This window comes from Crocodylus siamensis, chromosome 15, assembly GCF_052110815.1.
Source record: "Crocodylus siamensis isolate JL-2025a chromosome 15, ASM5211081v1, whole genome shotgun sequence".
Taxonomy (NCBI): Eukaryota; Metazoa; Chordata; order Crocodylia; family Crocodylidae; genus Crocodylus; species Crocodylus siamensis.
The window spans coordinates 47280149-47295968 of record NC_143409.1 but is presented as its reverse complement, the minus strand read 5'-3'; the positions used below and the strand labels follow the sequence as shown (position 1 = coordinate 47295968).

General features: G+C 48.5%; 1 protein-coding gene across 1 annotated transcript; it reads left to right on the top strand.

Moving 5' to 3' along the window:
* On the top strand, nucleotides 1–3544 carry LOC149852602 (olfactory receptor 2T27-like). The gene is made up of 2 exons (XM_090030124.1): nucleotides 1–79; nucleotides 2076–3544. Exon 2 carries the CDS (start codon nucleotides 2182–2184, stop codon nucleotides 3121–3123), a length of 942 nt encoding a protein of 313 aa, XP_089886250.1. The 5' UTR covers nucleotides 1–79; nucleotides 2076–2181; the 3' UTR covers nucleotides 3124–3544.
* The last annotated feature ends 12276 nt before the right edge of the window (nucleotides 3545–15820 follow it).

Here is a 15820-nt window from a genome sequence, read left to right as displayed (position 1 = left end):
CTCAGCGACACTCAGTGACTGTTTTGCCACGAGGTGATTCTGTGAGATTATTTCCCACTGACTTCAGTCAGCCTCACAGGTAAGAAGGTCGTATTAGCAGTGCAGCTACTATTTGGGTACTATCACCAGCACGGTGTATAGAAACTCATTATTAGCCCTGCATCTGGGCAGGGAAAGTAGCATGCACTGACTTCCTTGCTGCTGTGGCTAGATTGCAACCAGGACTCCAGTTAACTCTTATAAACCTGGCTATGATGTCTCTGCACAGTCTAGTAGTTTAGGATAGGTAACCCTTTCCAGCTGCAGACTGGGATAACCTACCCCAGGTTGGAGGCGGGTGGGTGCTAGGACTCTGCCAACACTGCAACTTGTCTCCAGGAATGGATCAATTCACGGGCCAAGGGGCCCAGGCCCAGGGGCCCCTACCAATCAGGGGCTCTCTGGTAGCAGGGGCAGGGGATGGGGCAGGGACCTGCCACGCTTCACAGCCTGCAGGGGAAAGTCCTGCAAAGCACTGCAGCTCCATTGCATGTTAAACACCTGAAAGCCAAGAGTGGGTAGCAGTTGGGAGCTTGTCACACCACTCTGTGCAGACAGTTGGAATAAAGTGGCAGTGCGGATCAACGCTGCCCTTGCCACTCACTGCCCCGCTGATCTGTCCCTCTCCTGCCTGAAAGGAGCCTGATCCTGCTCTCCTTCCCTCCCAAGGGTCGGGTTGCAGGGCAGGCAAGCGACTCAGAATGGGTTGCAGTGCCGCTCACTGCCCCCAAACTGCACCAGATCCCCTTGCAAGGCAGCATGCAGTGCTTTAGTCCTGCTGCTAATGGGTGCTTTGGGGTGCAGAGAAGGGGAATCCTACTGGCCTCAGGATCCTTCCTGCAGGTCTTGACCCCAAATAAGGCTGCCGATAGAGAGGGGTCTGCATTTTTCCCAAGTGATGGCAGCTTGTGTGGGGAAGGGTGAGCCCTTCCAGGGGCTGATTAGATCTCTCTCTGTCTGTCTAGATACATTATACAGAGAGAGAAAGACTGTGCATATGCGTGTGTGTATGTATACATCTATACAGATATCTATATACAGAGAGAGATAGTGGTATAGAGAGAGAGACATTATGCGGGTATGTATATATCAAAATATCTATACATGTTGGTTACATAATTATGCAATGGTAACATAAGGGTGTAATGGGGAGATAAAAGATAGAGCTTTACAGTATATGATGTTTCGCATACGTTTATTTTTTTGGGAAAGAAAAAACTTGAGATGTGTTGTGTAGGCGTACTGCTTTATTTTAATTGTAAGAATCACTAACAGCATTCTCACACTCATACTCAAGGCTGTAGGTATGGCCCATATTTTTCCTGAAATAGTTACTGTACTGCAGGTACAATGTAAAATGTGTATTTAAAAAAACAATCAAACAAGAATCTATATGACCACTAAAGTAGAACATCTTTCCTTTCATGTTCTTATATATTTATGGCAATCCCATGCAGCTGAGACATTTTCCTAGGGCAGTTGTTTTATTCAGTTTTGTGTGTGGCAAAACTGAGTAGTTCATTTTCACATTGCATGTTGTGCTTTATTTATTAATGCACCGTGTAAACATTTAATGGGTCTATTTATTAATGCTTTTTGATACATTCCTGTTTACAATGTGGTGTGGGGGACCTCCAGTTCTCTATTTTCTCAGGGCCCCAGGAAATCTTAATCCATGACTGCATGCCTCCCCTCACGGTGCAAGTAGAGCGCCCCCAGCCGGCATTCTGCGTCACAGGAGCCTGGGGAGAGCACCTGCAGAAAGTGCCTCCCCACCACCAAAGCACCAAAATCCCCAGGGCAGATTCAAAGGTGACACAGGCCAGAGGTTGCTGATCCCTGCTGCAATCAATTCTGTGTCCGCAGCATAGACATACCATGAGTTAAACCACTGCAACCATGTGTAGGTGGGGCCTGTAGCTGGACATACCAATCCTGGGCTAATTACAGAAAACTTATAGCCCTAAGTAAACACTATACCCAGAGAAGTGCAGTTATTCTCTTATGAATCGTAACATCTGTCATTTCTTTCACAGGAGAAGAAAACCTGCCAGTTGCCTCAGTTGCTATTAGTGAGTGTATGCACATTCCCCAAGGCATATGGTTTTTGTCCAGGGTTTCAGGTAAAGCTGCATTGAGGAAATGAAGAGTGGGAATGAAACTTCTACAACAGACTTCATTCTGCTGGGACTCCTGAGCCGGACCAATGCACACATGTTCTCCATGGCCATGATCTTATTAGCCTTCATTGCGGCCATATCTGGGAATGCTCTTCTCATACTTCTAATCAAAGTGGATTCCTCCCTTCACACCCCCATGTACTTTTTCCTAAGTCAATTGGCCTTCATGGACATCTGTCAGAGTCTGATTGTTGTTCCCAAAATGGTAGCAGACTTCCTGACCCCAGGCAACCCCATTTCTCCAGCTGGCTGTGGGGTTCAGATTTTCCTCTCCTTGACAATGGGTGGAGCAGAGTGCCTCCTTTTGGCAGTCATGGCTTATGACAGGTATGTAGCTATCTGCAACCCCTTGCAGTTCCCCATCCTGCTGAGCAAGAGAGTCTGCCTGGGTCTGACAGGTGGCGTCTGGATCGGGACATGTGTAGATGCTTTGATTCTTACAGCTTCTGTAATGCACTTGCCCTACTGTGGCTCTAAAAAGATTAACCACATTTTCTGTGAGGTCCCAGCCCTGCTCAAATTGTCCTGCTCTGACACGTCCCAGTATGAGACTCTGCTGTTCGTGTGTAGCATCATTATGTTCCTTATCCCTTCTGCCACCATCCTAGCCTCTTACACTCGCATCCTTGCTGCAGTCTTAAGGATGAAGTCTACCAGACAGCAGAAAGCTCTGGCCACCTGCTCCTCACACCTGATTGTGGTGGGCATGTTTTATGGGGCAGCCATCTTCATGTACATGAGACCCAGCTCCTACCATTCACCAGAAGAAGACAAGATTTTGTCTCTGTTTTACACAATTGTTCCCCCAGTGCTGAATCCACTCATCTACAGCCTGAGAAACAGGGATGTCTTGGGAGCCCTAAGAAAGCTGACTGGAAAATGCAGAGGCTTCCAGCAAAATTGACAAATGCTGTAATTTACTGTGGGCTAAGTCACATTCACCTGAGAAGGTCACCAGAAAGGTTTTCTCAAACATTTAGGAGGAGGCTAAATTTTCTTAGTCAATAGCCAGTGACCTACTGTGAATTACAGGCTATATCACTTAAATGCTTAGAAAGAGGTTTTAGGAAGTCTACTCCCTTTTCCACATTCACTAGAGTTCTCCTGTGGCAGGAAATTTAACTAAATTATTGCACACGTGAAGATTTAATGGGGGATTGAGACTTTGTATTTCCCTTATGCTGACCCTTTGAAGAAGGCCCAAACCCAGATAAAAAGTCAAACTAATAATAAAGTGGCAGGGCAACAAAAGATGATCTGGGGCCCAAGGAGACAAGACTTATGAGGAAAGGTTGAAAGAACAAGGGGGATTTAGTAGGGCTGTGCAAAGCTTTGGTTCCTGATTTGATTCAGAGGAGATTTGGCCCAATTCGGTGGCTGAGTCTCCGAATCTGAATCAGAGGACACTTTAATCCTTCTGAATCAAACTGGAGCCCTCGGAACTGATTCAGAGACGTTCGGAAAGATTCAGCGATTCGGCGATTCAGCTTTAAATGTTTTTTCTACATATCTCGTGAGTGCTGCGATTCTGGGGCACATGAAATGTCCCACAGGAGTGCAGGGGTTTTCCAGCACGCTCGGCAGATGACGCGGAAGTGGACCAGAAGCAGTTCTGGGTCTGTGGGGGAGCGTGTGGGGAGGCCTCCCATGCTCCCTTGGCTTGACGACTGGTGCCTCCTGGGCCTGTGGGGAGGGGGGGACACCCAGGGTCCCCCTGCAGCCAATCGCTGATCTGGGGGAGTGTGGGGGGGGGTCCCCGGTGCACTCCCCAGAGGACCTGGAAGTGGACCCAAAGTATGTCCGGGTTTGCCACCGAGCATGTGGAGGGGCCCCTCACACTCCTGTGGGATGCTCCATGTGCCCCAGCATTTCAGCGTTCGCAAGCCGTGCGGGTACCTCGAGGCATGTAAAAAACCCACGTAAAACTGTCTCAATGTCTGAATCGCTGATTCTCCAAATCAGCATTGAACCTTCAGATTCGGATTCAGCCAAATTGAATCAGGAACAGTGATCCGAATCAACTAATCAAATCACTGTCCCTGATTCGGGCCGAATCTGAATCGAATAGGGCCCATTTTGCACACCCCTATTATTTAGCCTGGAGAAGAAAATACTGAGGGGGGATTTGAGAATAGCCTTCAAAAAGCTGAATGATATTATAGAGAGAATGGAGATGAGCTTTTCTCTGTGGTCCTACGGCACAGAGGTAGGAGCAACTGCCTCAACCCACAGCAGAGGAAACTGACGATGGAGATTAGGGGAACGAGCTGACTGTGGAGTAGTCAGGCATTGGATCAGGCTACCTAGAGAAGCTGTGGATTCTCCACGCCTGGAAACTTTCACAAGCAGGTGAGACAGACACTTGGCTGGAGTGGTTTACTGAGGGATGATCCTGCCTTGAGTAGGGGCATGGCATAGATGTACCAATAGACACATATAAATGGTTGCAGTGGTTTAACTGGTGGGGTCCTTTGCAGTGCAAATTTCTTGTCTGCTTAGATCAGGGGTGGGCAAAATGGCAGATTCAGCCAGTGGCCAAACTCCAGTTCCCAGTAGCCCCTGCCCACATAGTTGGGGCCAGTTTCCGTGGAGGCCCCATCAGCAGCCATGGGGCATGCAGGCTACAGATCAAAGCCCTACCCTGGCTCTGGACCATGCTATCACCACCACATGATCCCAACCCGGTGTCAGGGCAGCTCCCTGCCCTGCCAACAAGGGCAATGCTTGGGAGGTTTGGAGGGGCTATAGCCACCCCAAAATTCCCTGTACCCCCTGTAGCCACCCTTCCCAGTGGCGTCACCACTACTGCCGCTGCCTGCCCCACAGGTGGTGGTAGCTGAGTCCACCCCACTCCTGCCTGCAGCACAGCCCCCGCTCTGCTCCCCCTCACCCTCCCCAGCAGGAAGAGGCTGGCACCACTGCTGCCTGCCAGTACCACTGGGGCGGGTCCCCACACTATCACAGTGCGGGTGCTGCTGGGGTCTCCATGGAAACCAGCCCCAGCCACATAGGAAGGGGCTGCTGGGAAATGGAGTCCTCTGCTGGACAGATCCGGCCCGTGGGTCACACTTCACTCACCGCTGACTTAGATGAAGATCTTCCAAATAACTCTTTAAGAGCAAGGCAGTGTACTTTAGGTCTGATTCCTGGCTCCCTTACATTGTTTTTCCAGCCTGTTTCACTCCACTGAGGCAAGTGGTGGAACACATGGTGTGTCTATGCATGTGCTTTGTTGTAGAAGGGGGGCATTTTAATTAGCATAGTTCCCAGATAACTGCTTTACTTAAAAAGCCACAATGCTACATGCATTAAGTCCCTGTGTATTTAAAAAGGGCCACAGGATACTTTATTTAAAGCTTGTTCTATGAGGTTTAGGTAAAGCACCCCCATGGCCATTTTAAACTGTGCAAGGGCTTAATACACATGACCCTGCAGCAACGGTGCAGCACTCTAGTTAGAGGCAATTAATAGGATCTGCTCCAATGAGCACCCGTATAGGCAGCTGTAGTTTTTACAGAAGAGAAGAAAAGCTCTATTTTAGGTTAACCTGTTCTATTTAGCAGCCTTATTCATGAAAAAGGCTGTTACCCAAGAATCTCTCTAAGCCTTGTGTAAAATAAATTGATTTGATTTACCAAAGATATCATGGAAAAGGGCAACAGGGGGAAACAGGAAGCTTGCTAGGTTGACATCCATGGCAAGAATGCAGAGCAGTAAATGAAAACAAAGTGGTGTTCGATGTTCCTTTCTTTGTGACTGGAAAAAATGGAGCTGATCAGTAGGTGGGACCAAATGAATGCAGGGCATTAATCAAATATTGGAATTTTTCATTAAAAATAAATAAAACTTTGAGAAATGAATTAGTTAATAATTATAATATTTCTTTCACCTATCAAATCTGCTAGTTTTCCCATCAGACTGGTATTATGGTGCTAGTTCTCAAAGAAATAATTGAATAATTCTGGGAAGCAACAAAAAAGATCCAGGGCCTGGGAGACAAGACTTATGAAGAAAGGTTGAGAAGAGAAGACTGTCAGTAGCATTTAATAACAGACTTCAAATAGCTGCAGGGTGATTATAGAAAGGATAGAAATGGGTGATTATCTGTGTCTGTTGGGGACAGGACTAGGAGCAATGGTCTCACACTGCAGCAGGGGAAATTTAAACTGGAGATTAGGGAGAACTAGCTAACTCTGGGAGCAGTCGGGCATTGGAACAGGCTGCCTAGGGAAGCTGATGCTTGAAAACATTCAAGAGCAGATGAGACAGGCACTTGTTTGGGGAAACTTAGTCAGGGATGCTCGTGCTTTGAACAGGAGCTGGATGAGATTTGACCTTGGAGAGCCCTTCCAGCCCTACATTCCTACAAACATAGGATCCTATGATCCCAAGTGCTTAGACGTAGATGTTCCTAACAATTATTTTAAACAGCAAGAGACTTTAGATCTGATTCCTGTCTCACCTATATTGTTTTAGTACCATTTTGTCTCTATTGAGGCCAATGGTGGAACACATGGTTTTTTACAAAAGAGAAGAAAAACTCCATTTTAGTCTAATCTTTTCTCTTTAGTAGAAAAAATGATGATGATGATGATGATGTTGATGATGATTGCATTCATAAAAAAATGTTACCAAGTATTTGTCTAAACCTTATGGAAGATACATTAATTGATTTATGTAATACATCACAGCAAAGGGCAACAGGGAGAAAGAAGAAGCTTCCTAGCGTTACATCCATGGTGAAACGGCACAGGAGCAAATGAAAAGAAAACGGCATACAGTGGGGGCATTTACAGTAATAAGAGGAATAAGAGGCTGATATAAAAATCGCGGTTCATTTCTTTGGAGGCTCACGAATAATAATTCCTCAGGCACACATTGTTAGTAACACAAAGGATATATTTGCAAATAGGGTCAGAGTGAAGACAAAAGACCACTCTGCCCCCGAGGAAAACTCTCAGCTGGCTTTTATCCCTCCTCTCCTGGGCACATGTGCAGAAACAGGAACTCTTACAACTCATTTCCGGTTCATACAAACATACATGAAATGACGTCACGTCATCCGTCACATGTGCACTATAATTAACTACTTAAGTATGCGGGACGGATAGGCATATATGCATTAGCTAATTACGCATGCTTAGAAAGCTCTCCAGGTTACCAAAAGTTCAAATCCCTCTCTCCTCCAAGGACACAGCCATTAGAACTGCAATTTCTGTAATCTACATTTAAATGTCAGGGGAGTGTGTGATTTAGTGTAACAAAGAGATAGTAAATTAGCCAAAGAAGAAAAGGGAGTGATACTTTAGCACAAGGAATCCTTGGCAGTGTTTTTCCTTATCAGGTACGAGATGTAAACTGTGCAGTTCTAACAACACTCTATTCATTATGCATTTTTAATAATATTTCTAACAAGGCCATGATGTCTGTGGTGCTCAGGCTTACTGATGGATGAGCTTGCTGATAGTGGAGCTGGCTCTGAGACTAGCCAAGACATGGTTCCCAGAAGAGGAAAGTAGTTGAGCTCAAATTTGGCTTGGGGGAAACAGTGACCCTAAACTGAATAGCAAGACAGAGATGGGAGACATAGGATACTTCCTGTAATAATCTAGGCCAGGTTGGTCAAAGTAGGCCACTGAGGACCATACAGCCCTGGGGCAACCCCTGTGCTTCAGACACTGGGAGTTAAGTGTTTGAAAAAGGTTTCAGAGGGAAGGATCCCCAGAGCTTTGCATAGCGCTGGAGCCCCTGAGTTGCCCCTCTGCCTCCTGTGCACATGTACAGCATGATGGCCAGAGGCCCCGAGTGGGTGGCTTTGGCCACCACAAGGGACTGAGCATGACAAGATTTCAGATAACGTACTTACGACCTACTGGGAGTTTGCAGGCCTCATGTATGGACCTGTTGCTTTCATGCAGCTGAAGTGGGAAGCAAGGGAGGGACCCAGGCGTTCTGGTTTGCATGGCCAGAAAATGATGGCAGTGTCCCCTTGGAAAAGTAGGACTGTTTGCCTGGGATCACACGCAGAGCTTTCCTTACGGCTCAGTTCAATGGTGAGTCCTAGACCAGAAGGGAATAAAGCAGACATGATCTCTAATTAGGAATCTGGCACTGCTGGACATTCAGGAATCCCATTTGCTTTTGCTTGCATCCTGTCTCTGGTCATGAGTAGGGACCTACCAAGTTCACGGTGGAAGCTGCCTGCATAGAAGCTCCTTTAATCTTGGAGGTTCCCATCTGCAACCTCCCCAAATCCTCCCTGCTACCCCACCCCCTGTCGTCGATAGGCTGAGGGGCCCTGATGGCCCTGCTGCATGTGGCTGATCAGCTGGAAGGTGAAAAGAGCACCGTATTTAAAACCACGGCTTTTGCCTGTCTGCCAATCAGGAGCGAGGGGCGGGGCCCGGCTGTCAATCGGGGGAGGGGCGGACACATTCCAGGGAGCCTGCAAGATTAAGGGAACTGCTGCGTGGCCCACATCCCCTGCGAATTTGGTAGATCCCTAGTTATGAGGACAATGTCAGACCAACAGAGGGCACTTGCCACATGTGACAGTGCTGGGGCTGTTCTGCTGGGGCAGTGTCACGGGCCCCAAGAGCCAGACCAGCCTAGCCAACACAGGCTCTAACCTGTGGCCATGTTTGTGATTGAACCAAGTGGCCAATGTTAGGGCTTTCTGCCAGGCTGCTGGTAATGGCAGTCTCCACAATGAAGTCCAGCTGTGGCAGCAGGCTGCAGGCCAGCCAACACTGCTGTCTGAAGAGCTGCTGTGGTTAAGCTCCCTGGATCCTGCACTCTCTGGTTTTCCAGTTTCTCACCCTGCTCACCTGTGTGTCTGGGCTTGGGCTCTTGGAATCTCCTCTTTGCTTTTTTATTCACTTTCTCACCCCTGAACCTTGACCGGGATGCCGTCTCAGCTTTTCCCCCATGGATCTCATGGCTCAGTCTTTGAATCCTGATCTGTAACTCGCACCGCGATGTGGAGTCCACCCATAGCTTCTGCACTCTCCCGACAGCCTACCCATTAGGCCAGAACACCTGTGCCACAGTCCGCATAGGCAGCCACCTTCATGTGCATGAAACGCAACACTTGCCATTGGACAGGTGCAATAAAAGTAAGATTGGGTCTCCATATTACACAATTGTCAGCAAAATCCTGATTCCTCTCTGACGCTGTCTGAGAAACTGGGCAATTTTAGGAGTCCTAAGAAACTCACTTGGGCTATTCCCTCTCTAGTTTATGGTCCGACCTAATTTAATGAGATTTTGCTGTAAACTCTTTGGTACAGGATTGTCCTGACACCGGTGCAAACAGAATGGATTCCATAAAAGGTTACGTTTGTGTCTTGGGGAAAAATTCTACTCTGTGCACAGAAGCAGCAGAAGGATTATGTTGTATGCAAGTACTGAAAGCTGCTAGTATGTTACTATAAATGTACCCCTTTGGCACCTGATGGTGAAATTGGAATCAGCCCTAAATGTCTTAGTAAGCCTGGTAATGAACCCTCATCCCAAAAACTTACCAGAAGTTTTTCCCTGTTCTTATTCCTTGTTCCTAACTTCCTGGGGCAACACACTATTCTTCCCTGGATGTCAGTGAGGCTGTGTTTTTTGGTTGTCTACATGTCATTTTTGGCACTGACATGCAGGAAGGATTTCCATTCCTGAATCCACAAGCCTTCCCACATAGATGGGGCAGTAAGAGCCAGGGCACATACCTGCAGCACTTGTGGATGTGTAGCCGGCTTAGACAACTGAAAGAGTTCTCAGTGATGGCCCAAACTTGCCAAGAGTTGCACTCAGGAAGGCAAAGGAAGAAATATTTCTCAGCTTTGTCTTTGACGGACCAGGGCATCCAAGTGAGAAGTTGGAAACCTTCATCCTGCACCAAATGATTTGAGCCTGGATCAATTGGGCTTCGAAGGAATGCCTACTAACCACCAGGCCCCAGACCAGGCGCTACTCAGGGCTGTCTTTGGATCTTGTTTTGAAACACCAATTCTGGGCACCTATTAAAAGGAAGGTATGTGGGAGATGTGTGGAACCAGGAGGATGGGAGCAAGTCAGATGATGTGAGGAAGCAGCTCCCCTAGCAGAGAGAGCCCTGGATAGCCTGGGCCCTTGCTCCTAGCAGGGCAGACACCTCCCCTCTGACACAGTCCTCCATCTATTTTCCCAATGACTATACTAGTGGCATATCTTCAAAAAGATCATTGGAGAAGGGCCTGGATAATGACTGATCTGTGTTGTGAGCAAGCTATGCTAGAAATTAGAAAAAGTCATCTTCAAATACCTGAATTTAAAAAAAATCCGGTGAATACGTTCTGCAACCCCTGTCCTTCTCCTCCCAGGTGGGTGTCCTGGTCACCTGGTTATTGAGTTAGAAGATAAGAAGCTTCTTCTTTCAACCTCTCAACCTGTTACCAGTGCCCGTGCTTGGTCTGCCTATGCACACAGTTGCCTACAGGTACAAAACTAGAAATCCTTCTGGCACACAAGTGTCAAGAATGAAATAGTTTCATGGTTTCATAGTTTCTAGGGTCAGAAGGGACCTGAGGAGATCATCTAGTCCGACCCCCTGCCATGGCAGGAAAGAGTACTGGGGTCAAACGACCCCAGCAAGGTATTCATCTAACCTCCTCTTAAAAACCCCCAAGGTAGGAGCCTGCACCACTTCCCTTGGAAGTTGGTTCCAGATCCTAGCTGCCCTGACCATGAACTAGCGCCTCCTGATATCTAACCTAAACCTACCCCCTGCCACCTTGTGACTGTTATTCCTGGTCACTCCTGGCAGTGCTCAGGAAACAGTGACTCCCCCAATGCCTGATGGTCCCCTCTGACTAGTTTATAACAGGCCACAAGATCCCCCCTCAGCCTTCTCTTGTGGAGGCTGAACAGATTCAGGTCCCATAGCCTCTTCTCGTAGGGCCTGCCCTGCTGCCCCCTGATCATGCGAGTGGCCTCCTCTGGACCCTCTCCATGTTGTCCACATCCCTCTTGAAGTGCGGCGCGCAGAACTGGACGCAGTACTCCAGCTGCGGCCTGACCAGCGCCGCGTAGAGGGGGAGGATCACCTCTTTGGACCTGCTCGAGATGCATCTGTGGATGCAACAAGGTGCAGTTGGCCTTCCTAACTACCTCCCCACACTGCCGGCCCATGTTCATCTTGGAGTCAATGATGACCCCCAGATCCTTTTCCGCCTCCATGCTGACAAGAGGGGAGTTCCCTAACCTGTAGGTGCGGTGCCGGTTGTTCCTCCCCAGGTGCATCACTTTGTACTTGTCTGTGTTGAATCCCATCCTATTCTCGTCTACCCACCCTTGTAACCTGTCCAGGTCTGATTGTAGCCCATTGCATCCTTCCAGTGTGCCCACATCCCCCCACATCTTAGTGTCATCAGCAAATTTGAACAGGGTGCTTTTTACCCCCTCATCCAAATCACTGATGAAGATGTTGAACAGTGCGGGCCCGAGGACCGAGCCCTGGGGGACCCCACTGCCCACGTCCTTCCAGGTTGAGAAGCACCCATCCACTACCACCCTCTGGGTGCAGCCCTCCAGCCAGGTGGCGACCCATGTGACTGTGTGGGTTTCTTCACCACAGCCCCCCAGTTTCTTAATGAGAACAGGGTGAGAGACAGTGTCGAAAGCCTTCCGGAAGTCCAGGAAGATTATATCCACTGCTACCCCTGCATCTAATGATCTGGTGATCTGATCGTAAAAGGCCACCAGGTTGGTCTGACAGGACGTGCCACTGATGAACCCGTGCTGGTTGCCCCTAAGCATGCAGTCCCCTGCTGGCCCCTCCTGGATGTGTGCCAGCATAATTTTCTTGAACAGCTTGCCTAGGATCAAGGTAAGACTAACCGGCCGATAGTTTCCCGGGTCCTCCTTCCTGCCTTTTTTGAAGATGGGGACTACGTTGGCCCTCTTCCAGTCCTCTGGTACCTCACCAGAGCACCACGAGTGCTCGTACAGCTGTGCCAGGGGACTTGCAATGACCTCGGCCAGGTCCTTTAGAACTCTAGGGTGGAGATCATCCAGGCCGGCTGACTTGAATATGTCCAGCCCCTCCAGAAGCTCCCTAACTAAATCCTCGCTAACCCGTGGCCCAGGTGTGCCTCCCCCGGGGCCCGAGGGGGTCCAAGCAGGGAGGTGGCTGTTCTGGTCCCTACTTAGGAAGACAGAGGCACAGAAATCATTAAACATGTTAGCTTTGCCATCTGGTGTGACTACCAAGTTTCCCATGGCGTCCTGCAAGGGCCCCACATTACCCGGGTCCTTCTTTTTATCCCCTATGTATTTAAAAAAGGACTTCTTATTGTCCTTAATCTGGGAACCTAGTCCCAGTTCCATCTCTGCCTTGGCCTTCCTAACTACCCCCCTACATCCCCGAGGAACTACAGAATAGTGCTCCCTGGTGATGACTCTTTCCTTTGGGTGTACGCCTCCTTTTTAGCAAGGAGACATTCCTGGATGCTTTTGGTGAGCCACGGAGGCTTGTGTGCTCTCCTACTCCCTTTGATCCTCATTGAGATTACCTTCCTTTGGGCTTGGAGGATCGTCTCCTTAAGAAACGACCACTCTCCTTGGACACCTGGCTCCCCGCCCCTCCCCGGGACCTCAGCGCTTCTCCAACTATCCTCCTTAGCTCATTGAAGTTTGCCCTCCTAAAATCTAGGGCTGCTGCCTTACTGAAGGCCTTTGCCACCTTGTGCTGGATGGTGAATTTCAGCAGGTGATGATTGCTGTCGCCCAGGTGGTCGAGCACTTGCAGCCCCCTCACCAGGTCATCACCCGTGGCCAGCACTAGGTCCAACAAGGCGTCCCCCCTGGTGGGGCTGTGCACCTCCTGGGTTAGATGGAGGTCCTGCACTCTAGCCCAGAACCTACATGAGCGTTCAGACCTGGCTGACTGCTCCTCCCGGCAGATGTCCAGGAAGTTCAGGTCCCCCATGACTGCCTCATCCTTAGACTTCACTACCTCTGTGAGCTGACCCAAGAATTCCTGGTCAAGCTCTTCTCCCTGGTTGGGAGGTCTGTAGTAGACCCCCACCGTTAAGTCTCTTTCCCCTCGACTGCCTTGTACTCTACCCCAAAGCACTTCAGAGTGCCCCTCCCCTGACTCCTTGCTAATTGACGAGGATGTGTATTCCTCCTTAATATAGAGCGCCACGCCCCCACCTCTCTTTCCTATCCTGTCCCTCCTGTACAGCCTATAGCCCTTGACATTCACTGCCCAATCATGCGTTTCGTCCCACCACGTTTCCGTAATCCCCACTATGTCCAGGCTCGCATCAGCCAGCAGGAGGGTGAGTTCCTCCTGCTTGTTGCCCATACTATGAGCGTTTGTATAGAGGCATTTGAGGCCTCCTGTGGATGTGTGTACTGACCCCCTAGTCCCAGCATTACCCTGGCCCCTATCTCTTACCTGTAAATGTAGACAAGTAACTGTAGTCACAGAGAAAATCAGGAAAGAATAGTTACCTCTGGTATCTGTGTCCTCCCTGAGCTGCTTCTGGGAAGGATGACATGTAATGAATTAATCAAACAAATAAAATGTCAGGTTTTTGACTATTAGTTTTATCCTGATTATCAGTCTGAGGTCCTCCTGACTGCTCTTGACTCAGCCCTGTCTATTGGTCCCTGACCCAGGCCTCTTCTCCAGCTACTGATTCTGGCCCCTGGGGGAGGACCTGACCGTGAGAACTGACTGACTATGTTCATGTCAGTGATGTCTGGTAGTGACTGAAGCCACTAGACTGATTCAGATCTGAGTGTGCCAGGAACTTGACAAAAGTTACATAACGATGGGTGCGCTCTACAGAGTATAAACTATCCAAAAGACTGAGGCATAAACTATGCATCACAATACGGCCCCCTTAACTCAGAAACAGATGATTGGTTTGAGTCTAAATGTCCAGCTGGCCTTGTCCCAGAGCTGAGTATTATCTTGGCAAATTCTCATTGTTTTTACAAGTCTTTCCAGAAATCTTTTTATCTTTTCCCTTTTTTTCTTCTATTTTTTTTTCACTTCTAGGTCTCTACAACATTTATTTTTCCCTGGAAATCCTACCTGAGGAGCCAGATAATACAGACAGCTTGTAATGATGCTGAATGCAATGTTTTTTCTTTTTGGGAGCAGTGGGCACATCTACACAAGAGGCTACTGTGCAGTGGTTACTGTGTCTTTAGTTAGTACTTATATAAACAGGTAATACATAAATGCACCAAAACTGGAGCTACTGCACAGTAGCACCAGCAAACAAGTTTTAAGTCATTAGGGTAGTGGGCAGTAGTACCTTTGCACATTTTTGCCAGCAACAGTACTGCACATAATTATCAGGCTACTGTGCAGTCAGTGTCTCATGTAGACGCACCTAGTTAAAAATAAACTATAATCCACATCACGGTAGAGAGAGTTTTAAAACAGTACTTCTGGAGTGACTGCATAGCTGGGATGGTCCAGGAAATATGTGATATGCAAGTACTTTTCTGACTGATACATTTTACTGGACCAATCGTATGTTCGGCATAGACTTTGACAACCTTTCACATATGGTGCATTCTTCTTCAGGTCAGAGGGAGTTTTCTGTTCCTAATACTCGAGATTTGTTCCATGCTGTCTTATTCTATGTGTGAGAATTATTCACCCTTAAGCCTTTTCTCTCTAAACTTTCATTGACACAAGTGTGGCAGGCTTGCCGTAGGCAGCCCATTGTGCCGGCATCAGAACAGTTCAAAATGTTTGGGGGGGTATTTCCCCTCTCCACCAATCAGGAGCTGGGTACATGGTGCACAGTCAGTGAATGGAGGGTCAAGGAGAGAACCAAGACCCTGGAGCTGCGCAAGGTTGCTAGGGTTTCCAAACTCTGGCACGGACTGCATACGTGGTACACAGCCACTGCCTGCAGGGTCCAGGAGCAGGCCAAGATCCTGGCGCCGCACCAGGCAGCTCAGGTTTCCAACCTGTGGCACAAGGCAGGGCCAGGGTGCACAGAGCAGTGCACAGGGCCCCTGAGTAGGCAGGAGTCTGGGAGAGCCCCAAAGCTGCTGAGCCAACCCGTCAAGGGGAGAGACACCTCACCCTAAAAGACGAGGACAGCCTCACCAGGCCCTTGGAGCAGTTGTGAGTTACCTGGGAAGGAGATTCCCAGGCAAGAGGAGGAAGGTCTTCCCCCCGTGATGAGCAGTTGGGATATTAAAGTTGGTTAAAGGGGCAACTTCTCTCCTTTCATCTAGGGCCCCTCCTTTTCCTGGGGCATTGCTATTGTTCACTTATTTCTCCTGGGCCCTGCACTGCATGTTTTGTGAGTTTGCACCTCATGTTTTGTAATTTGGTATTCCACTGGAGTATAAGTTTGTATGTCTTAATGAGAAACTTGTTTTGACCCTTTGGATTCTATTCCTGTGTATAGAGTTTGGATAGATATGTATGTATTCTGTCTGTAGTTCTTGCAAATCGTGTGTGTGTGTGTGTGTGTGTGTGTGTGTGTGTGTGTGTGTGTGTGTGTGTGTGTGTGTGTGTGTGTGTGTGTGTGTGTGTGTGTGTGTGTGTACGTACTAGTAAATTGCTCATCAAGAATGACTTGGGGGGAGGG

Excerpts from the sequence above, each read along its gene's own strand:
- LOC149852602 (XM_090030124.1), top strand. The coding sequence starts at position 2,182 with ATGAAGAGTGGGAATGAAACTTCTACAACAGACTTCATTCTGCTGGGA.